The sequence below is a fragment of the Rhamphochromis longiceps genome, linkage group LG15, assembly GCF_057381845.1.
Source record: "Rhamphochromis longiceps isolate RC_006_pf linkage group LG15, R_longiceps_female_GT1.1, whole genome shotgun sequence".
In the NCBI taxonomy this organism is placed as follows: domain Eukaryota; kingdom Metazoa; phylum Chordata; class Actinopteri; order Cichliformes; family Cichlidae; genus Rhamphochromis; species Rhamphochromis longiceps.
Genome location: NC_140571.1, coordinates 41449604 through 41473814, shown reverse-complemented (window position 1 = coordinate 41473814; position 24211 = coordinate 41449604). Strand labels below are relative to the sequence as shown.

Sequence of the window (24211 nt, the reverse complement as noted above, 5' to 3'; positions counted from 1 at the left end):
TTTCAGGAAATGAAAGCCATTACTTTGATATTATAATAGCACACGATGCGATTGCCTTGTGATCTTCTGTTTTCTCTCTGTAATTTCCTAAATGAGTATTAATCAGGGGAAGTGTTATTTTTTGTTGTTTGGCTGATTGGTACTCCGTTGTTTGTGTGATATTAGTCATTACAGGCTAGGTTTTGTTTTGCTGTGGCTGCCTGGGCTTTTTATTACTGTGCCCTAAAACACATTCTGAGTGCTAATGCTGATTAGTTAAATGTGGGAGATACCGACAATGAAATTGATTTTGTGTTTTACTGTGCTGAGAAGTGTGCTCTAAAACAAAGTGATGGCTCTTTCTCCTTGTTTGCTTTTGGTTAACTGATTATGAAACACTTAAGACATGCTTCAAAAAAAGAAACCTTTTATAATCTGAGGAAAAACAATTATTAATATTGATCGCACACCGTTTGTTACAAATTAAACACAGGGCAATTCTTGGATGGACAGACGAGTCCACACTGGTGAAGGGACACCTCATACATCTATTGGGAACCTTCAATGCCAGTGGAGTAAATGTGGCGTGTATGTCATTTGCTTTAATTAATTCTAACCCCAACATTTTCCTAAAATTAAGCAATTAAGCAACCATGTTGACATAATAGCATTACACAGTTGTTGCAGATTTGTCCGCTGCACATCCGTAATTCGACTCTGTGAGTTTGGAGGCTGCTTGAGTGCAGTGAACTCATGTTTTAAACTTTGTTGCATGACATGTTATCCTGCTGGAAGCAGCTATCTAAAGATGTTACACTGTTGTCATAAAGAGATGCAACAATACTTGGGTAGGCTGTGATGTTTAAACACACTTCAGTTGTACTAAGGTGCTCAAAGTGTGCCAAGAAAATAAATACCCCCCATTGTTACAGCATTGGTAGCAGGCAGGGTGGATCCATGCTTTCATGTTGTTGTTTTTAAGCCTATTACTGAATGTTGCAGCAGTAACTGAGACTCACCATACTGGGCTTTTTCCAATTTTCTGTTACTTTTGGTTAGCCTGCACGGATTATAGCATCCATTTCCTTTTTTTAGCTGAGAGAAGCGGCACTCGGTGTGGTCTTTTGCTACCGAAGCCCATCTACTTCAAGGTTTGACATGTTTTGTATTCAGAGATCATCTTCTGCATACCTTGGTTGTGTCGAGTGGTTATTTGTGCTACTTTCCTATTATCTCTGGCCATTCTCTTCTGGCCTATGATATCAACGAGGCATTTTCAGCCAGTGAACTGTTGCTCATTGGATATTTTTCCTCGTTATACCCTCTCTGTAAACCCCAGAGATGGTTGTGTGGGAAAATCCAAGCAGATCAGCATTTTTTGATACACCAGCTCGTATGGCACCAACAACCCTGCCAAAGTCACTGTTCTAATGCTCAGTTTGAACGTAAGCAGGCTGTCTTGACCATGTCCACATGACTAAATGCATTAAGTAGCCCAACCAGGGTCCCCTATGGTAAGCAAGGTCCACCGTGCGAATATGAGTGAGAGACATAGTCAAATGATTTATATATAATATATATGAGAAAATGCACTGCAAAGGCAATTATGCAATCATACAAATAATCGTACAGTCTAAGCTAGAGTTCTGCAATCACGCACGTGTACTAAATTTAAACTCTTTAAATTTGGAGACGTCTCAGAGGGAGCCTGTTTTAGCAGTAATGCAATATTTTTCTGACTCTAGGCTCTCAGACAGCATTGCCAAAACATTTTCAGCTCACACAAAGGGCTTTTTACCTCTCCTCTTCCCTATCTTAACTACATAAACAGATTATTATCCATATTTCATGGACCTTAACCTTCACCATTCCCCTCTGCCCCCTGCAAAGACTCATTTTCAGGCTTGCCTTTCACCTATTTGTCAGTCTCTGATTTAAATGGCCGTGCTGCCCTCCCCTTCTGTCAGCAGATTATTTTACTTATCCCACATTTCTCTCACCGAGTCTCTCTGTCCCTGCCTCTCTTTCACACAGCGTTGTTCCCTTGCTCCCACATGCACCGCTTTTCTCTCTGCCTCTGATTATCTCTCCCATTTTGCATCTCCTCAGGAGTGCCGGCCATTAAATGCAAACCTGGTCATGCTGTCAGTCCCACACACACGGAGAAGAAACACAGCGGCGCTCACTTAAACAACTGTCTCGAGAAGAGCGAGAAAACTATTTTACAGACTTCTCCCTGTATTCATCTTTCATGGATATTTCTCTGTATTTGCAATGATAATATTGGAGGTGGATATTAAAACTGAGACCTGTCAGAGCCTTTTCCCAGTTTTTAAGTTGTGCCAAAGAATCTTCTTTCTTTCATGTGTTTCTTCCCATCTCGTATTTGAGTTCTTGTTGGAGGCAGTGCTTTTATCCCTGTCGCTGTCACTTATATTTTTTTTTCTGGTATAACTTTTCAGAGTTTGCAGATCACCAAATCTCACACATCTCTACGCTGTACCCAGAAGATCAAAGCACATTATGCATTGTAGCGCTTTCAGGTCCGCGACATCCTTCCCAGTTTTTGATGTTGTATTTACAAAACCTCCATTCCTGCTCTTGAGTAAAAAGTTCTGCAAATAAGCAGAAAGGACCACAAAGGGAAGCTGCTGTTAAAGGGACGTTGAAAATGGGGTTTTTTGTCAATTTAAATCTTTCCAACTTTAATTGGCACTCTCACCGCTGCAGTGGGGGTGATTAATAAGACAATTCAGTTGGAAAGATGAGTTTTGGCGCTCCCAACAACAGACAGGACCGTGCCGTTGCTGTGTGAGAGCTGGAGCAGAAAATGGATAGTCATTTCCTTTTATGACCACAAAAGGCTGCTGTAGAGATTCAGTCTTGGTCTATAATTGAGACACCAGGGTATATTCTCTTTCTGGACAGACTCTAATGGTTAGTGCATTAAGGAGGATGATTGAAGAAAGCCACACACTTACAGTAGAGGCCGCGGTAAATCAGAAAAGATGGCTTTCTGGCTAATTTGTAGATTGCAGTGGGTTCACACTGTGCAGTGCTTTAGGTCTTCCCTCTCTCTCATCTTTGGTGAGTGCACTCTTCAGCAGAGTTAAATGGGCATAATTTTGAGGTACAGGAGAGAACACTTTTAGTAGTAATGGAGAGAAAGCTTTGGACATGTTGTCATTGCCCTTGGAAATATAGCAAATGCGCTCTTCAGGCTCGCTCACTTCTCAGGAGGCTCTTCGCTGCATCACGCTCACTTTTGGGGTTCTTGAGGAACGAGTTGAGGAAGTAGCTTTGCTTAAGAGATCCGCAGACCTGCGGGCTCACGCTGCATACTCCTGCTAATCCAATAAAGCCTCATGCAGATGTCATTCCTAAACTCTGGGTGTTTGAGCAGTTGTCTTTGTCCTGTAGTTTATTCTCACAGAATCTAAAACACAGGCATTTAAATTTAACCCTGATCACTTACCGCTGTTCCTGCTCAATTAAGCGTGCTGCTGTGCTCACCAGTGCATGCTGTGTTGTCTGCAATGTTGCATTTCACTGTGTTATAACAGCTCTGCTTTGGCATCTCTGGGATTTTAATGATGACCCTAAACAGGCACTTACCGAAGTGGCTTATTGAAGCAAATCAGAGCCAATGGAACACTGCATCCCCATCCGCAGGCACTGATACTGTCACGTTAAAATTAGCCATTGCTTTTTAAGAGTCTGAGATGAAAACACGAGACACTATGAGAGATTACTCAAGAATATGTTTCCATGTCTGTATTATTTTGCAGATATATAAATGTTAAACCTTTGACCACGACGGTGAGGCGATAAGGTGGCTCTAATATGCTGGAGGCGCATTTTGCTGGTGCGATTTAGCTTTACTTGTCCCCAGAGAGGGAAGGGTCACTTTAAATCAATACAAAGTTAGTCTAATTAAATGGCTTAGGTATGAAAATGATTTAAAATCATGCATTTTCCACTCCACCACTTCAGTTCCAGAGACTTATTGAATCGGTACCAAGGGGCACTGAAGCTGTCTAGCAGCACAAGGTGGCTCAACACCTTGCTAAGACACTTGATGCCAGCTCTCCCTTTAATTTGTCACCCGTCCGTGTGTGACAGCTGTCTTCTGCAAGATTACAGGTCATGTGATCGTGCCAGGGTGGTTTTGTCTTCGTTGCCAACTGCCCCGATAAACCTCAGGAACTCTGCCCACCCATGACATGTCTTCTTCCCCTGTATTTAAATTCTAGAGAGACTGGTGCCTATATGTCACTCCATGATAAGTGCTAGGAATTACACAGTTCCTCGCTTGCCCAATTTAAACAACCCCTGCTGACATTGGCAGAGGAAGAAGCCTGAGGAGTAAAGATACTGTGCCCACTGCTTCTAAAAGAAAACCTATGCTCAACCCTTGCATCCAAAATTTTCAAAGAAATCATTATTTGAAGACTGGCTTCAGTTGTATAAATCAAACATAGAGGCATAATGATATGGAGATGCGTTTTAGCTGCTGTTCTGTTGTTGTTAGGTCTGATGCTGAATAATTTTCTCCCCTGTTTAATTCAGCAAGCAGATTAGTGATGCAGGGAAATGTTCCTGCTGTTCTTTAGTTGCATTTCTCCACAATAAATTAGCCATATTTTGTTAATTTGTGTATATTGATATTGTGCATTATGCATTTAACAAAGGCTAATCTATATTATTAACTACTTGCTGTTTCGAGGGAGGCTGTATGATGGTTCAAATGACATAAAGTTGTTAATTACCAGATATTTAGCAATGTGGACTTCTCCACAATAATCTCCACAATCTTCTTCAAATATCCACATATAAACCAAACATTCATATGTGGTCATTTTATCTTTTAAACAGTCTCTCAGTGGAGTTATCAGATAGTTACATTGTTGCTATTCTTACCTATGATGCCAGCCTTAATCTTAATCTTAATCAGTTTCAGTTTTATTTATAAAGCTCCAAGTCACAGTAACAGTTGCCTCACGGGACTTTGTACTGTAAGATAAAGACCCTACAACAATACAGAGAAACCCCCAAGAATCAGATGACCCCTTATGAGCAAGAACCTGGTGAAAGTGGGAAGGAAAAACTCCCTCTTGACAGGAAGAAACCTCCAGCAGAACCAGTCTAAGGGAGGGGTAGCCATCTGGCGCAACCGGTCGGGGATGAGAGGAGGGAAACACAACACCTTATAATGTTCACATATAAAGTGTTCATCAAAGTGGTTTTAACAGGAACTGCAGTTTTGGCATGAAATGGTGGGTAAACAGGTCTTTACCATCATCAGGCTTTGCGATGACAATAATGAAAGCGCTTTGCTGTAAAAAGAGTTTCCTCTATTTACCTGCTATTTCACAGCAAAATAGCTGATGTAAAATTGGTCATTTAATACTCCTGTTGTGTTGACTTGCAAATGCTATGGCTGGCTCCTAGCAAAGTGTTACACACCCAAATGTAACTGAGTTTATTCATATGCATACACATGATGCATACTTTTGATAAGGGAAGCTATGAAAGTGTCCAGTCAGTTTGATATCACCCTGGCCCCTCGAGCTTTTTTCTCATCCATGCACTGCGTTGCACCTTGGTACAGGAGGAAAAGGAGGAAATCCTTAAGAAACCTTCCTGTGGGTGTAACAGATTTGTTCGGGGCTCACCTGAGTTCAGCTCAGCTTTGTTCTCTGCTCACTTTGTAAATTGAACTCTAAGTCCTACTACAACACTTGCATGAAAATGCTTGTCAGCCATCAGAGATGTGACTGTACTGGCTACTGATTTGCATTTCATATAGCTTTGACTGAGACAGAACTCAACCCCTGTTAATCACAGCAGCCCGGAGACAAACAGATCTAAATGTACTTGGTTTCTACTTTGTATGCATGATCATACAGGAGGAAATGTAACAGGAGGCTTCACTAGTGCTGTTCTTCAGTAGGGCTTTGCACACCTTGCTTCCTTTTCCACAGTGAACGATTTCTAAATGAATCCCGGTGACTTTCTGCACTTGTTTCACCTTCAACGACACGGTGTTATCGATTATGTGGACCCATACTGGGTGTCCTTATGACAGAGCAAAGAGTTTAGTCCATAGTCCTCTCAAATCACACTCCAGACACCTTTCCCTCATCTTTTCTTTAATTTGTTTTTTGTCAAGTTTGATGTCTTCAGTGTTGCCCCTCTGCCCTCTCAGGATTAACTGCTGTGGAGTGGTTTGGGTTTTTTTTTTGGGTTTTTTTTTGCTCTTTCAGACAATTATCTCTGAGAGGCCTGGACAAAGAGTCCCTCTCTTCATGACAATTTCACCTACCTTTAAACCAACCCACACTGCCCATCACCCATTAAATAGCACTTACTCTTGTCTATTTGAAAACACACTAAATCACACACAGAGGCAACCCTAAAGCTCTTTTCCATTTCTGTCTTTTATGTTATTGAAACTGTCTGGACCCTCTCCTAAGTTCATCAAGCCCACGCGCGTCGTTTCAATTGCTGTCGTGAGCCTCTGGAAAATTCTCTCAGTCATCCCATCCACAAATGACAGTATCTATACTGAAGCGCCCATTAAAAGCGGAGCATTTGCATCGCCTCTCCGTCAGTTACCCCCTCCTCGATAGTCTTTAAATTCTTTTCATTGACAAACCACACCTTGAAGACCTTGGAGGTTTTTAAACGCGGTTAGAAAAGGTCATGACATTCAGAAATGGCATCCTCTTTGGGGAAATGGCTTGGATGTCTGACCGTTAAATAAGGTTAGTTCTATCGGCTCGATTTCTAAGCAGCTTGGCATCTTCTGCATCGCTAAAAAGTGGTCATTTCTCTGCCAGTACTGAAGGCTTTCTGCACAACTTGGAGTGGTTTCACTCTGTGTTATGGCTAATAAAGCAGAACAGCCCCCACACACATATGGAGACACATAGTATATAAGCACGTATATGCTGAGTATGCTCCCACTTGGTTGTGGTGGTGAGTGTAGGGATGGATCCATTAGCGCTGGATGGCTGGGGGGGTTGTTTCTGACAATTAATGATATACACGCTTTTGTTCACACACACACACGCACACACACACAGACAAATCAAGCCCCCTGCATACACAACTTTTTTTGCATCCCGCACAGCTCATTGCTATCTCAGTTCCCCACTCTCCTGCGCTCAGTTCTTCTTCCCATGAAACAGAGGAATTGAAATGCAAGAGCTTAAGGGTAAAGCCTCGAAGGACGCAAACAGAAACCATTAACCCTTTACTTTTCCTTTGGCCTTGAAACTGATGAGTTATTCAGGGTTTTTGACAAGGATCCACCCTCTTCCCATCGACTAATAATGAAGAAAGGTCGATGAACGTGCTGCTGAGAGATGCCTTTGGCAAAATAATCTCAGGACTCAATGCACCAAGGGTCGTAACGGCCTCTGAAGTGATAAACGGTCCTTTATTATCCAAGTACCCCGTATAACGTGCTTGAAACAATCAATGGGCTGAGCTACTCACGAGTCTGAGTCCTGTCACCGCTGACACTGTTAATTAGCACCAAAGAATCTCAGGCGCTTTTGTCTGAGCACATTTAAAAGGAGACGGGAGGATTAGACCATTTTGCTTAACATTTGTTATTCCTAATGCCATCTAGCATGTGGAGATCTCAGTGATGGTGGGTGGCTCCCCGTGGGCCGCCACAGATCCGTATCCCAACATGAAACAGCAGAAAATGACTGGAAGGAAGCCCGTATGCCTCTCACCAGCACAGGGAGGAATATTAGCACAGAATGAGACGAATATTGCCTTCTCCTAGAGTTGTCCATTTGCATATCACTAGTGACACTAGTGTGTCTTTTGATTGTTTGTTGGCATTTGGATGATTGATGTGTGTTTTGATATCTGGCAAACCCTTTCTTTGCTACACACCTTAATTTATTCTGCACCACAGTAGAGACGAGACAAAGTGATAGACAACGCGAGAATTTCATTCTGTTCTTTTCAAGTATATCCTAAGGATCAGTGCTGCAGGCATATATTAAACCGAGTCTGATATCTGACACCCTGTTTGTCAAAATATACAGATTTGATAAACTAACAGTAACTAGAAAAGAGTGTTATGCAACACAGTTATTTGTAGAGCCCTGGTTGCTGGCAGTAGGTCATATTCTGTGAGTAACGTCCTACAGGACTCCGTTAGAAGTGTTCTCTCTTTGTTATTGTGGAACCGCCACCCTGAAACACTAATATTTATTCATAGCACGACAGTCAATCATATCTTTGCACTTTATTCACAAGCTTCACGGAAAGAAATAGAAAATATAATTCAACATCTTAAAAAAGTAATATTCAAACTTTTTGTGCAAGAACTATAAAAAGTTGAAATTATAAAGTAAAAAAAAATAACGAAGTTTGGATTTTAAATTTGGATCTGAAGAATTAAAATAGCAGCTACATATGTCATTAATCTGTCAGATGTCATTAAGGAACAGATAGGTGTCAGATTTAACTTGCTATAAGAGATAACTATATTAAACAATGACATCTTTTATTCTGTGCAACAACATACACTCACCAGCTACTCGCAAAAGCTGGGTAGGACCTCGTTTGGCTTCGTTCCTTTGAGACTTTGCCCTGCCCACCCACCACGCCCTTTTTTTGTACATCCATAATGGAATGGATCCATTCCACCACATCCCAAACATGCTTAATTGTATTAAGATCTGGTGGCTGTAAAGGCCATTTGAGTACAGTGAGCTTACTGTCATCTAAGTCATGTTTCATCATCAGTTTGAGATGGATTGAGTTTTGTGGCGTGGTGTGCTATCCTGCTGGAAGCATGGGTACACTGTGGTTATAAAGGGATGGACTTGGTCAGTGACAATACTCAGGTAGGTTGTGACATTTAAACAACATCGGCTGTACTAAAGGGACAAAAGTGTGCAAGAAAATATCCCCACACCATTACATCCCCACCAGCAGCCTGAACCGTTGAGCCAGGATGGATCTGTGCTTTCATGTTGTTTACACCAGATTCTGACCCTACCATCCAAATGCTGCAGCAGAAATCGAGACCCATTATTCCAGGCAACATTTTTCCAATTTTCTGTTGTCTAATTTTAGTGTGCGAATTGTAGCCGCAGTTTCCTGTTTGTAGCTGAGAGGAGTAGCACTCAATGTGGTCTTTTGTCGTTATAGCACTTCTACTTCAAGATTGGACATGTTGAACATTCAAAGATGATCTTCTGCACACCTTGGTTGTATAAAGTGGTTATTTGAGTTATTTTTGCCTTTCTATCAGCTCGAAGCAGTCTGGCCATTCTCCTCTGACCTCTGACATCAACAAAGTGTTTTCACCCAGCAAACTGCAGCTCACTGGATATTTGCTCCCTTTTGGACCATTCTCTGTAAACCCTAGAGATGGCTGTGTGGAAGAAGCCCAGTAGGTCAGCAGTTTCTGAACTACACAGACAAGCTGGGGCTTGTACAAGCAACCGTGCCACATTCAAAGTCACTTAAATCCCTTTTCTTTCCCACTCTGATGCACGCTTTGAACTTCAGCAGGTCATTTTGACCATGTCTGCACACCTAAAAGCATATTTGTGTTATAAAGTTGGTGAACAGACGTGTTTTTCTTTTTTGGATAAATACCTCTCAGCCTAAATGTTACCCTTATAGTGACTGTGTGGACACATATGGACAGGTCAAACACAAGGCAGTTCTAAATAAAGAGTTTTTACTACAGATTGATTTCTGGTACACAGCAAACAGTCCAAAAAATCTGGCAGAGACATTTTTAACATTTACAAAAACACAAGAAACAATTGTTGATTACCACTAGGAAAACATGAGGGAAATGGCTGGAACGCTAGACATAAAAGTCAGCACAGGGGAAAAGTAACACAGAGACTACAAACACAAGAAGAATAAGATGATAATTAGGTAATCACACAGGTGGGAAAAGGGCCCAGGAAGTTAAGTATCTGCAATTAGACCAAAGAGAAAAGTTGTTTCATGACAAAACATTGACAAAAAAGCAGAAACATGAAAGCGGACCAGGAATGAAAAAAACCCAAATGTGTTCCTGATACATTTCAGCAAATTCAGTCTGTCGATTTAAAGTCTGATCAGCAATTTGTATTATTGCCTCCACTGTATTATACATTTTTTTTTATTGGGTGACACGGTCGCTTGTTACAATGAGCATGGCACTGTATACGTATCCATTAATGCTCACAAGTGCACAGAAGAATACGCTGCTCTTTGATTAAAACTAAAACTACAGTGCCTGATTTTTCAAATATTTGTGTCTTTGAGAATTGAGCTGGTCCTGCACATACAGTGTCCCACCTAATGGTGGTACTGACAGAATATTAAGACATTGTTTGTCTTGTCTTTGGATTTGTTGATCAGACTCACATGAATTATTAAGAGATATAACATGTATGTCAGGATATTTTACGCTAAAAATCACTGCAGTCTGAGGAGTTCTGGAAATTCTGGAATATGTGGGACTGGAAACTGACAGTTTTTTAAGGTGAGAAATGATTCACTGAGTAGTTGAATGGTGTTGGACAAGACTAACTAAGTCAGGAGTCGTCAGTAATCACGTAAGGACTGCTTGTTGGAATTGCTTTTTTAACAAGTGTGGATGATTGTTTTGTCATCACGTGTCTGTCAAAGATAGATATATTTTCAATGTGCTGTGTTTTTCTTGGGTTAGATTGCTCCTGTTCTTGGAAATAGTGCTTTAACGCTGCATGTAGCCTTGATGGAAAAGTGCACATTCAATCGTCTGCTCTTTTCCACACACATTATACAGGCACAAATTAACGGTGATGGAGGGACTTAGTAATTGGATGCTGGGTCTGATTAACCAATAAAAAAGCATTTTGAAAAGCATTTTGGTGGAACTTTGATCAGTTTTTTTCTAGACAGACGATATTAGCTTCTTTTATATGCTGCTGCTGGTTTACCCTTTATGCTGGGCTATAATTGCCTTTAATAGTATGAATGCAGTATAATTGTAGTGACATTTCCCATACTGACATCCCCTGTCATGAGACCAGTGAGTCAACTTGTTGATGAATACTGTATGTAAATGTGAATCCATCTGCTTTGCTTCTGCCGACAGAGAGATTTGTGTGCATTTTACCAAATGTATTGATATTTTCAGCTCCTGAAACCAAGCCGAGTTGAACCGGGGGTCAATCCACCAGTCCAATTTGTCGGTAAACGCAGACTCATTCCCCTCAGTGATTCCAGTCAATAATGTTTAACCTCATGTGGAAAACAAAGGCAGGGAGAGTAGTACTTACAGACTTGAGAGCCACATTCACCAAGTGTAGTCTCACATCAAAAGCAAGGAGCATGTGTCACAATCATCGGTTATGGTATTTATGCAGGCATGAAAGTTGCACATCGATAGCGTCAGTGTGGCAGAGCGGATAAGCCTACAGAGGAAAGCCTAAAGTGGATTTGAAGTAGAGGGGGAGGATATGAAGGAGCAGATAAGAGTTGAGGGCTTTTTTGGGGATCTGACACGTTGCAGTGTGAGGAGATATTGTCTGCCTTTTATTCATACAACCTAAACATCCAGGACTGCTGCACAGCTATTGTCAGTAAACACAAAGCAACAGCTCAGCCTGCACTCTGTTTAAATGCGCTGACAGAGAATTTGATGCAACTTTTAAACACAAGTCATTGTTTTTATTTGGCTGCCTTTTTCCCCACCGCCTCACACCACCTCAACTTTTCTTCTCGTAAATGTTTCTTCTCTGAACAATTCCAACTGCAGCTCGATCAGTGATATAGAAAAACAAGTACTGAACAGCATATTATCGGTGATTGCAGCTTGCAGGCACCAGCATTTGTTTATTAGCGCTAACAACATGGAGGACATTTTCCATCCTTCTTTCCCAATGACCCACTGATGACAGACTGCCTAAATCAAAGGGTGAATCTAGCAGCAGCATTAGAGTAGTGACACAGCATTAGATCCAGTAGCACAGCGCAAGACAAACGCGCCTGTGTCGGCTTTCCCTGGTAATTTTCAGTTAAAGTGTAAAGCTAACTGCTTAATGCTTTGACAGTAACTAACAAAGTAACTAAACCTTGTAACTCAACAGTTTAGCGCATGTTTTAATAAATGGTGATCAGAGGGGGACACACAGCTCTCACTGTCAGACATGCCTGGGCTTGAATTGTTGTTGTGTCCACTGCCTGGCATTGCTATATCATCTTGATTCGATACTTTTATATGACGTAAAAAACCTATACCAGTAGGACCATATGATATGGGACAGCCGCACTGAGATCATTAATTTAATGCTACTAAATATCTCTCAATTTCAGGACAAAAGATTTTGCCTTTTATCTCAGTGCACATATCTGACATCTGCACATTGCACTGGTACAGATTAAACCAGTAAATCCCCAAAACGAAGCAGTGCATGACTGAGGTTGATTGTTTTCAGGTGTCTCTGGGGATTATATGAAAGCTACATTAAAATGCATGAGCATGAAGTTATTACAGTATATTCTTCGAGTTACTAATCTAATACTAATTAGTACTTTAATAGTGCTTAAATAGTTCAAATAAATTCCACTACAACCATTTGACAACAAGCTACTCACCATGTGTTTTACTACATTAGCTTTAATTCTCATAATATTAATAACTTTAAAGCTCCTTTCATGTGTGTCAAGCACGGTTGTAGCATGTACAAAAAACACCGTCTATCTCTGCTTTAACATGTGACATTTTCATTATTACCCTCGGACGATCAGTGTAACACACAGAAGCAACTCTTCCAATTCCTCCCCGCACACCGCCTTCTCCGTGTCATAAGAAGACCATCCCAGAGACACACGTCAAATTCACTCTTAATTCTGCCTTAAATACAGTCCCCCAAATTAACTGTAGCTGACATTAGTGAATTAGTTTTGAGCCTTTCCAGTGCAGCCCATCTCCAGGACGACAGACGGAGGCTATTAAGAATTAATTAACAACCCTGCAATTAGTTTTCTGGTTTCAGTGTAAAAGGGATTCATTCTCATTCCAGACTGCAATCTCCTAAAGCTACATGTGTCACGGGGGTCACATAAGTAGCACGGCGGCTCTGTTTTGTTTTGTTTGTTTCATTGTCCACGAGGACTTTGTGGCAGGAGAACTTTATATCTGTTTCTGAGACCTTGAACTGTGAACCGCTGAACACATTCCTGTGTATGAAAGGAAAGGAAGGCACATGCAGAGAGACCCGGCTGCCTGGTGTTGTATCAGCACTGCCTGTACTGTCTCAAACTGCTGTATAAAATATGCCTCTGAATCAATGGTGCTCACTTCAGGACACTATAGCTTTTATCTGAACCTCCCGCAGGCAGTCAGCAGCAAGGTGGGGAGTAGACACCGGAGTGCATTCACTGCCTCGGGTTCTGTCTTGGCGTAATAAAGGAATATTTCATGTGTGACACTCACACAGCCTGTGGGCGTACATTATCTAAAGCAGACTTTGAGTTAGAAATAATTAACAAAAACATATTGCTTGTGCCTTCATTGAATTGCGTGTGCCGTCCACTTATCCTCATCCTCGCACAGCGCCTCAGCTAGGAATAATCCACTGCACATGCTAATCACTTGGCGATTGATTTGGCCCTTTTTGGTCCAACAATTTCTGTAAACCACCGAATTGATTTGAGAGAAATCAATTAACAGCTCAGGGTAGGTAAATATGAACAAAATTATGGATCGCTCTGTATATAGTATGACCATCTGAGCAAATTCTTGCTGCAGCTTGTGTGCCCGCGCCGAGATGCTCAGCGGGAGCGAATTCCGGTACGGTTCAAGTAGCCCCAGGTTAACTCTGATAACCAGGCAGTCTGCAGTGATAAAGCTATCTTAGATCCATCAAGAGGAAAATGCACTTAACCCTCTACATCCAGCCCTGCCATTTTATCAGCACCATAATGAAAATTGATAAAAGGGAGCTGTCTTATCATAATTCCACATACATAACAGCAGGGAATTGCTATTTTAGGAGGCTACAGGTGAAGGAGATGAGTGGAACAGAACAGGCAGGAAGAAAGAGTTGCCTCCCAGTTGCAGATCAGATGTTATCGATGGAGGAGCTAACGGTGATGCAAGTACAGGCCGTTTGTCGTAAGACATTCTTCATAACTGGCCAGATTGTCGCTGTCATCGCAGGGATGCTGGAGCTGAGCAGCGCCTGACTCAGCGAAATCCTTGGCCCTGCAGCCAGGACTTGCACAGAAATAAAATCCTGATAAGCATTAAAATGTGAGGGAGAAAAGGGGGCACGGGGAATTATTAGAGAGAGCGGGAGCGAGAGACCCACATGTGAATAGGAGATTATTACGGAGACAATGAGAAGACGAGAGGAGGAGAAAGGAGCTGCATGAACCCACTACATGCTGATGCCATTTGTTTGTGTCCCTGTGCATTTTATTAAGCCTCTAACATTAAACAGATTTAGCGGGAGCAGCCAAAGTCATGAAGTAATTATGCTTTAGAAAACGCTGTGATTAAAAGCGCTTGCTTAAACTATCAATCCACACTGTACTGCGTTTTCTTGTTTATTCCCAGAACATGCTGCTCTGAATTTACCCTCTAGATTCAGAGGAGGGATGGAAAAAAGGGAAAAATTCATAAAACATTTTAAAATGGAGATTTATCCATCAGGCTTGCATATAAAGTACACAATTTGCAAGCTCATTGATTTCCTGCATAAAGCATGTCCTTGAATTGATAGGTGTAATAAACATACGTTGAGGTCACTCAGAATCGTGGATTCTCTCAAATACCTGACTCAGTGCAGATAAAATGAATGTAAATGCGCTATAAGAAGGAGGATGAAAGAGGAGACTGTACGAGGGAGCGGTCGATCAGTGAAGACAAGCAACAGTATCTCTGCGGAGAGCACCGGAAATGTCTTCTCTGTTGGGATTCCTTCCTCCAGCTCACACTGCGCTGAGGGCTCTCTTAAGTGTCCAGATACCCCACAGAGGTGTTGATTAAGTCAAGCTGAAGGCCAAAGCCCGCCTGCAATCGAGAGCCCCCGGCTCACTCAGTGGGCTATCAGGTGACCCGTCTCCTGCTCATTCGTTTTCCAGTCAGATACTGATGCTGAGAGGAGCTATTAGAGCCAGCCCCAAAAAGCATTCTGCTGGGTGGTGATAACTGGCAGGTACCACGATGTGGAGAAGGAAGGGGGAGAGGGGTGAGGAAACGGCAGCACTGGGAGGCGGAGGAGGGTAAATGATCTCTGAAGGCCATCTTATTAATGGAGGCTTTTCATTACTAGCACTAATGCAAATGATTGGTGGGGCTAATGAGCTCGAAGGTCTGTGTGAATGAGGGCTCTGTGGAGCGGCAGTGTGTGATGATCATAGCGGGAGACAGAGGTGATGAGTTTTGAACATCGTATCTGTTCATGATGAACATTTTGCTTGTACAAGAACAGAAGGAATAGAGAAAGGAATGGATGAGTGAACTGATGGGTCGGTGAGTCAATTATGCACAGACTCGATATGGCAGCCCGCTACAGGCAGGAGGGTACAAGATGAATGGTGAAGTAGAGAAGCGTATTTCACCGTCAGCGGATTGAAGTGAGGTAAGGCATGGAAAATGTCTTGATCGCCTTCTGTACGCTCTCGGTGTGTGTAAGCTCTCAGGAGACGGCGAGGCGCGACGCGTTCTTTGAAGGTGCGGCATCCCCTCGTCACATGTCACAAGGGTTGCATTATTTTACATTTAAAGTCTTTACCAAACATGATGCCTAGGAAAAAAACCCTACTTTTTAGTGTTTGCAGTACTGTGTTAAAAACACCCTTGGTGGCTGCTGTGAACCTGGCGTGTAGAGGGATTTAGCCCGATTTACAGCATGGCGTGTACAGGATCAGTTCTGGCTCAGGAGTGTCTCATCTGGTGTCTCTCGGGGGAGCTGTGGGGGAAGGACCAGAGGCCACTGATTGATGGTCAAGGACACTGAACCCCTCCCACACCCTCTGCTCAGAGGAGCCCATCTCTGAAGCCACGTCCACAGGGGGAATGGGATGTTGCCTGGCTGGCTGCCGTCCGTGTGCCGCTAGTGACAGGCTGTTTGGAGGATACAACCAACTCTGTGAATCCAATAAAAGACAAATGAATAGATTGGAGACTTCATCCAATACAAAAACATGCACGTTTGTTCGATTTGTCTTCCTTCATGTGCTTTATTGAATGTATACAGTATAAAGCTCAAGGAAAGGAAGCCTAAAGTACCAGTGTGTGTTGGTTAAAGAGCTGAAAAGTAGTAGGGTCGGGTTAAACTTTTTGTTTCTGCATTTGTGCCTGTGTTGTAGGATGATGGGATTTCAGTTCATTCATTCAAAGGCTCCATAGATTGCACAGGTGACTGATTAAAGCGTTGATATGAACTATAAAGGGACCAACAGCAAAGATAGCCCACGTTCCCGAATAGATCTTCACCTGTGTCTGCAAAGCCGCCCAATTACCTCACACTATGGATGTTTTTCATTATGCTATGTGAGAAAGGACGCACCTGTGTTTCTCCGAGCTCCTCCAGAAGCCTCCGAGCTCCTCGAGGTACATTTAAACGATTGAAAGGTCCTCGTGATGGCAGAGGGGGAATGAATTCAGGGTCATAGGAGAAGATAGGACGCGGGGAAGAATAGGTTAGCATAATGAAAAGCACCCTATTACTTAATAAACAATGGCATTCCAGCAAATTACAGTGCAGCGCAGCACTCGAGATAATACTCGATACAAAGCCTGCATTGAGTGCCACAGTTGCAGATTTCAGTATGATTCATTATCTGTGTCAACAGAGACTGAAGTTCAAGGCCTTAGCATTTGTTGTGCATATGATATGTGGGTGACAAAACTGCTGTCGATGGAGATTTGGGAGAGATAAGGGGTAGGGAAGGACGAGAGAGTGAGAGAGAGTGCTTCATACTCCAGCTCACTATTTACAGCTAATGGCTCCAGTCCAGAATCAGGGGAGAGTAGCAGGGATTGTTATTTTCATATGACTCTTGCTACAGCTGGAGAGGCTTTAGTTTTTCATTTCAATTCTGTTGCAAAACAGTAATTGAAGCATATCGCTTTCATCTCCACTTATCTCCTCTGCTCCTCTTCCCTTTGGAGCGCTGCTTGTCTTCCCTGCGTTTGCGCATCCTTGACACTATTGGTTTCTCTATGATATATTGTCTGGTATTCTGGTACTTCATTGTAGCTTGCTGCTGATGTACATGGCAATTAAATTCAAACCCCAAAGAGGTAGAGCTCAGTCAGCCCCCCCGCCCTCCTGCATCCGCTGCTGCCGTTTCAGCCTCACTTTCACCCCCCTTTCAATCACTGTCCTTTTTTTCTCTCCCCACTTTCTCCTCCTTTAGTTCACCCTGCTTCTCCCCACATCGCTCTTTCTTCTGCACTGTCTGTCTCTTTCTCCTTCCATTCCCTTCATGGTAATAAGCAGAGTAATAGTATTGCAGGCGGGTCCTGGTTGGGGACTTAATTAAAATGGCAAGTTACAACCCACACAGTCAAAACAATGGAGGCTTTTCGCGGTGACATGGGGAGATATTAAACAAGCCCAAAATCAAGCACAGAGAGGAGGCAGGGACCGGTAACTCTGACTATACCTCAACCTCACTTAACACGTCCCTTCCTGAAGTACTGAGAGGTTTATTGTTATGCTCTCAGCCCAGTCAACATTAGTCATTGCAGAGATCCACTAATTACTTCGTGAGCTCTTTGAACTGCTGCACGAAAAGCACTTGTGCACAAGATATTAATGTGATTACTGCAGTATTTACTGAGCCGTAAACTACACTGACTCTGATGAGATGAGAGACTGAAGAAGGCAAATAGTGACATCTGCCTATTCCCCCTCCCACCGCCGCTACCACTATACGCACACACATAAACACACACACGCAACACAAACAACACCCAGAATGATTTCGCTAGCATGGCTAGCACAATGCTGCGCGCTGAGGCGCAGGCAGCAGTGGGCCGGCTGAGCAGGACAGGAGCTGTTGCTATGGTTACCATTTCTCAGCTCGCTCTCGCAGCCCAGGAAAACTGTGTCATTATCCTGTACTTTGGATAGGAGGTGAGGGAGAAAGAGAGAGAGGACGGATACAAAGACAGAGAAAGAGGTGGAAAGGGGAGACAAAGAAAGAAAGGCGAGAAGGAGAAAGAAGAGGGAGGGTCTGCGGCTCACGCCGGCCAACCACAGACATAAACCGTATATCATTGCACATCAGACACATTAAAACTACTTACAGCAAAGGTGGAAAAACACTGATTGTCTTGTTACAGTAGAAGGTCCTTCTAGTGAACCTCAGGTCTTTGCAATTATGGGGATGTTACTTCGACACGTACCACCGACCTAAACGTTTTCTGCAGACTTCAACGACACCGGCCTCCCCCGGCTCATCTCTATAAATAGATTCTGCATATCTATTAACCAATCACATCTAGGCAAGCTTTGACTGCGCTAAGTAAAGAGCACGTATGAAAAGAAAGGAGAGAAGGTATTTGCTGAAGTCATCAACTATCTTATTTTATCTGCATTCGTAAAGACAAAAGAAGACGATGGAATCCTGGCCTGGATATGCACCGCTTCCCCAGAAAAAGATCACAAGCTATTTAGTAATGGCTCGAGGAGAACAGCAAAAGGCTCCAGGCCAGCTCCCCACATCCCGGCCCGATCAGACATCTGTGGGTTGAATCTGATCTGCGAAGGCCCAAACCTGCACAGGACCCAAAGGATCTGGTGCCAATATCCCACTGCCGCCAGACACCACAGGACAACCCCCTGGGTCCCATGTCCATTCGCTGACAGGTCCAAGCTGTTTTGGCAGCCCGGGGTGTACCTTTACCATATTCACCGGGCGGTTTGAATGTTGTGGCGGATCGGTGTAATTGTGCACCTCTGTTCACTGTTTTTTTTCCCCTTTTTGTTCCCCTTTCCATCTGTCAGACAAGCTTATAGTTTTCACTCTAATAGGTAAACAACTTCAGCGCTGACAAATAATACCTGAAAATATCAGGTGATAACGGGGTGGCTTTTTCCCTTTCTCTCCATCACAACTCCTGTGAAAATTGTCAATAACAAGCTATTATGTCGGCAAGAAAAAAAAGATCAATCTCTGCATCATTGTATTTATTTTAACACACTAGCGTTCATGTAACACTCTGTAACACTCTCATGGCAACCATTGCAGGTTCTTATTGAATAAATGCATGGCCCTCACTACCCGGGGCTGAGATTCTTGCAGATCATGCATCTCTGACCTTTGAAACGCCACGAAAACGGCTCGATATGTTGGCGACGGAATCTGTGTTTCTGCGTGGTATGTCTGCGCGTTCGGTTTTGTCGTCATTCACTTTGGGCTGTGTGTTTGTGAGGTCCACATCAGAGGAGTTACATTGTGAACTAATTACATGGCTGTGTAAAGAGGCACCCTGCTGATATGGGCTGTGCACCACATGATTTCCCCTGGTGCAGCAGAGCCTGTTTGTGCTGCTTTGCCCACTTCTTTGTGCAAGCATGCATGTGACCTGTACATGCAGGTTTATATATATATGTGTGTGTGTGTGTGTGTGTGTGTGTGTGTGTGTGTGTGTGTGTGTGTGTGTGTGTGTGTGTGTGTGTGTGTGTGTGTGTGCAGATGGAGTGTTTGTTTTGTAACCTGTGAGGTGTGCTTTATTGAGCCAAAACCTAAGAGTGTGCCTGTGATGAGGAGGCAGAGTAGCCCTTTTCCAAATGAAAGGCTGCCCTCTTCCTCTTTGCCCGCCTGACGCAGCTCTCCGGAGAGACCTGTTCATATTACTGTGGCTGTCTGCTGTTCAGAGAAACACAAACAAGCCAAAACAAAGCCTCCTTCAATAGCAATGTTACAAAAGACCTTGTTCAGCCCTCAACTGTTCTCCACTGATGACTTTTTTGGGCCACTAATTTGAAAGAGGGAAAAGGGGGAATAAGTGTTTTGACACTCAACTAAAAATAGATGAGATGGAAGAAAGGTTTTTTTCTCTTTTTTCTGGACTCTGGTGCTGCTACTCCTGATTGAACTGTATGTCCGGTTAAAGTTGGATTTACTAAATGTTTTAGCTGTAGTGGTAGACAGAGTGCAGTATGTGCTGGTGCACCACTGTTTTCAAGTATTAAATGCTGTTAAAACCATAAGGTCCCAGTGGAGTTTCGTGCCAGTTTATTGGAGGAAATATTACATTTGGAAAGAGAAAACTGTAATCTGGCCGCACCTTTAGCGCATACACATTTAGAGCTGGCACACCTGAAATATCTGTCTGCTTTAATAAAAAAGCCAAATTTTATATATACATACACAAGATGCAGTCTGCAGTTGAATGCAGTCAAATCTGTTGCATTCTACATACACATAAATTCTCAACTACTTACATTCAGAGTCCAGCCACAGGTCCGAAGCACAAATTCAGACATTTCTCCACAAGTGTTGACATTGTTGCTGCAGGGGATTCAACTGCAAAGTGAGATAGGCAATGGGTACGCTCAAGTCATGTGACCTGTTGAAAAGAGACGGGTTGCGACCCACACAATCACCTTACAATGGAAAGGTGATTGCAACACCCTCACCTAGAATGTGAGGGTGTTGGCCGTTTAACATCTGGGAGACCAGCAGGTCAACATAACTACTTGCAATCAGTTGCCAAATGCGGAAAAATTGTTTTCTAGTTAATGTGACTGTATTAAAACATCACTAATGTCATTATTCCACCTGCACTTTTCCTGTGATGACAGGTCAGAATGTCTGCAGGGAGTCAGGGAGCTGTAGATGATGTCACAAAACCCTCTGGGTGTGTCCAGCCACCCGAGTGTTCAATAACACTAAGAGGAAAATAAAACAGCTGTCGATCAGGTCGTACACGCCCTCGTTCATTTCGGAGAAGTGATCTGATCAGACAGCATAACACACCAACACCTGTCTCGGTTGACTATTACTGCTTTAAGCCGCAATTATGGGCGACGCATTCGTCACCGCTCGCTGCATAACCATTTATGCCCGCTGCAGTCTGCTTCTAAATGACAGGTGTTGCAGCACAGGAAAAAAACTAGATTACAAAATAGAAGAATATAAAACAGAAAAAATGCGACCATGGTGGCGTTTTCAGCTCACTGTTGTCGAAGGTCTCATCTTCTATAAATGTTGCAGTGATCTCCCTCTGAGAACCTCCTCTGAGTTCAGCAGTAATGATGTCACTTCTGGATGTTACATTTAATACCTTATGAAGCCAGTGCGGTACAAAGAACTGGTAAAGTTCACACCAGTGGGTGAAAAACTTACTGGCTCATAGTGTTGTACTATAACAGTAGTAAATGTGTCAGGACAGTTTTGGATGGTCACACGATCAGTGATCTATAAATGTGTCAGGAAAAACTTAACATTCAACTCAGTTACATAATATGGCGTTAACATTTTACTCACTCTTGTCATTGATTGATTGATTTTGATGATTATTTTTCTTCATTTGCTGTTTTTAAATTTGCTCTACAAAGAAGTCGACTTTGTTTTATGTTTTTTGATCTGAGTTAACTTTCAGCCATTTGGGGCTTGATTTCTGGTTGTGTTGCTGATCAGTTAAATTACCAACAAGATAAGACACATCATCAAACTGGCCTTCAGCCCCACAAAGTGTGCTGTGATATCTTGAGATGCCCGACAGGATAGTCTCAGAGGTGTGCAACATGTAGTTGACCACATCACTTACTGACTTCCTTACAGAACACTAATCTCTGACCATCAACAGGCCCCCTCCCAGGGGCTCCCTCCCCAGGTCTGGAGGAAACTGAGAGCTGGTCTAAGGAAAGTCTTGGATGTCACCAACCATTTTACTGAGACTAATATCTTTTTGACTTGGACGATACCACCTCTTTCATCTGTGGGCTGTTTTTCCCATTAATGTTTTTTATTAATTAATTTAGAATTTTTTCTTAAGACCCTCCCAACAAATTCCTTCCACTTTAATTCCTTCATCTCATATAATTCATTATGTAACTATACTCAGATTTGTATCCACTCATTTATTTAATGTAGTATGTATGCATGTCTATTGGTATATGTTTGTATGAATGCATTGGTGTGCAAATGCGTATGTAAAACTACTTATGTATGCATATGTTTATTAGTGTTTCTAATGTCTTTATCTTTTACAGCTTGTCCTGTTTTCCTTTATCTATTGTAAAAAAGGAAAATTACTAAAAGTCTTGTGAGTTCATGTGTGGTAATAATCTCTTCTGATAGCTTTACTACATTTAGTTGTTCATGAGATTATAATGCAGCCTTTTTACTAGTATCAGAGCTTAACTCTGTCTCACAAGCCAACTGGAATCAGTGGCAGCGGTACAGTAATTGCCATTTTTGCTGTGTCATTTGGACGCGCCACGCCAAGTTGACCGCGGGGTTTGAAAATGGTCAGTGCAGCGAGTGAAAGTGCAATCACAACTAATCAGAGCTTCTCTTGTTTCCTGCCCACAGCGCCCAACACTGCACCCTATGGGAGCACAGGAAGTGCGCACATCTCGCTGGCCTGCCGGTACCTGGTCATGGCTCTCTCCTCCTTCATCAGCGTGTACTAGCAGAGGCCAGCCCAGACACAATGACTGTCGAGAGCATTTATGAATCCTTTTTGACATTGCTGATGGCTGGAATCCAATCTGGTACAGTTTGTTGAGCTGTGGTGGGAAAATAATCAGCGTTACTTTTTGTGTGGGGAAATGTTTTTTTTTTCCTTTTTTTTAATCTTATTTTCTTATTTGGTGAAATTTCTGTAATGTAAATACTATGATGTTTTTTATTATTATTATTATTATTTCCTCTTTATTATTTTTTTTCCTTTTCTGATTGATTGACCAGCTTGTGAATCAGTACTCATCCCCAACCCCCACACCAATCAACAGCCCCACCCTCCCCCACCCCTCGAACCTTTCAAATGAGTTCCTTTCATGCATCTTGTCCCTGCGAGGCGATGGCGCAAAATTGACATCTTCACCCATTTTTGTACACGACTAAAAAAGAAGCAATTCCGCAAAGTCTCTCAGTACAAAGAATTACCATACCAATGTTGTATTGAATGTATTACCGGCTGTTGAACAAAGGAAAGACATTTAGATTCCTAACAATACAATTTTTGATCATGGAGTGCGCTCTGAAAAAAAAAAAAAAACAGTTAAAAAAACAACAAAAAACCAACAACAAAATAATAATTAAAAAAAAAAAAAGGCAGGGCGTTTTCAGGACCTGTATTACTCACGATTACTCAATAGATGGATGAACAGTGTTCAAGGTGTGTTTGCCGTATCCTGAAATGGGTCCTTCAGTTACTATGCCTGCCTAATCGCTTCAATCAGGCAGCCGTCAAAAGTAGCAAAATATACTGTATTGTATCTTTATATTTTAATATAGCGTAGGCTTTTGTTTTAAAGTGGGACCAGCTTTTCTCATTCGACCAAGAGCATTAACACAAACCATGACTTTGTACGCTATGAAAGGAGGAACATCGCCGCCCCCATGTTTACATTTTTCTTGAAAATAGAAATAAAAAAGTATATTCTCTGTTTTTTTCCTTCTGTTTTGTCTTGCTTTTTTTTCTTCAGCGAGTCAGTGTATGTGAAGAATATGACAAATTGTTGCAGTTAGGAAAAAGGCGAGGCCCAAGTTGAGTTTCTTTTTAGTTTGCGCTCCACCTCCAGTAGGTATCAGGGCAGAGCACTTTGTCTCTGAATTCGCTGCGTACCTACTGATCATCTTTGGCTGAAAACCCACAGCTCCGTACTGTAGGATCGGTTTTTTCGCCCCCAACTTTGGGTATGAAACTTGGATAATGGAGTCTGGGAAAGCACCGTTCTGCTGCACTGCATTTTATTACTCTCCTTTCCAGTGCAGAGAATTACATGCAGAAATATGCCCCACTTTCTTTTTTTCCCCTTCAAATAAAGAGTCAAAGCCATATTTGGCTAAGTGCATAACCTACAAAAAACCTACAATAATTGCACCTTTTGCAACTTTAACTTTTTTTCATGTTATTCATGATGAAGAGAAGATGCTCATTACCAAACAAACATGGCCTAAGGTGCTACCAGCCCTCTCCAAGATGATCAAGGTTAACAAAGAGATGATCAGTGTGCATCGGAGGTCATTTAAATTCAGCCTAACAGCAGAAACTGTAACTTTTCAAGGC

The 24211-nt window shown here is 42.4% G+C and overlaps 1 protein-coding gene across 2 annotated transcripts in view; it reads left to right on the top strand.

Annotated features, from left to right (window-relative positions):
• Nucleotides 1–23289, top strand: part of negr1 (neuronal growth regulator 1) — a 182639-nt gene extending 159350 nt beyond the window's left edge. For both annotated transcript variants that reach the window (XM_085383012.1, XM_085383013.1), the window contains one exon: nucleotides 22510–23289. In XM_085383012.1, the coding sequence (XP_085239138.1) occupies nucleotides 22510–22610 (101 nt within the window). In that variant the 3' untranslated portion in view covers nucleotides 22611–23289. The remainder of the gene's footprint in view (nucleotides 1–22509) is intronic.
• Nucleotides 23290–24211: the final 922 nt, after the last annotated feature.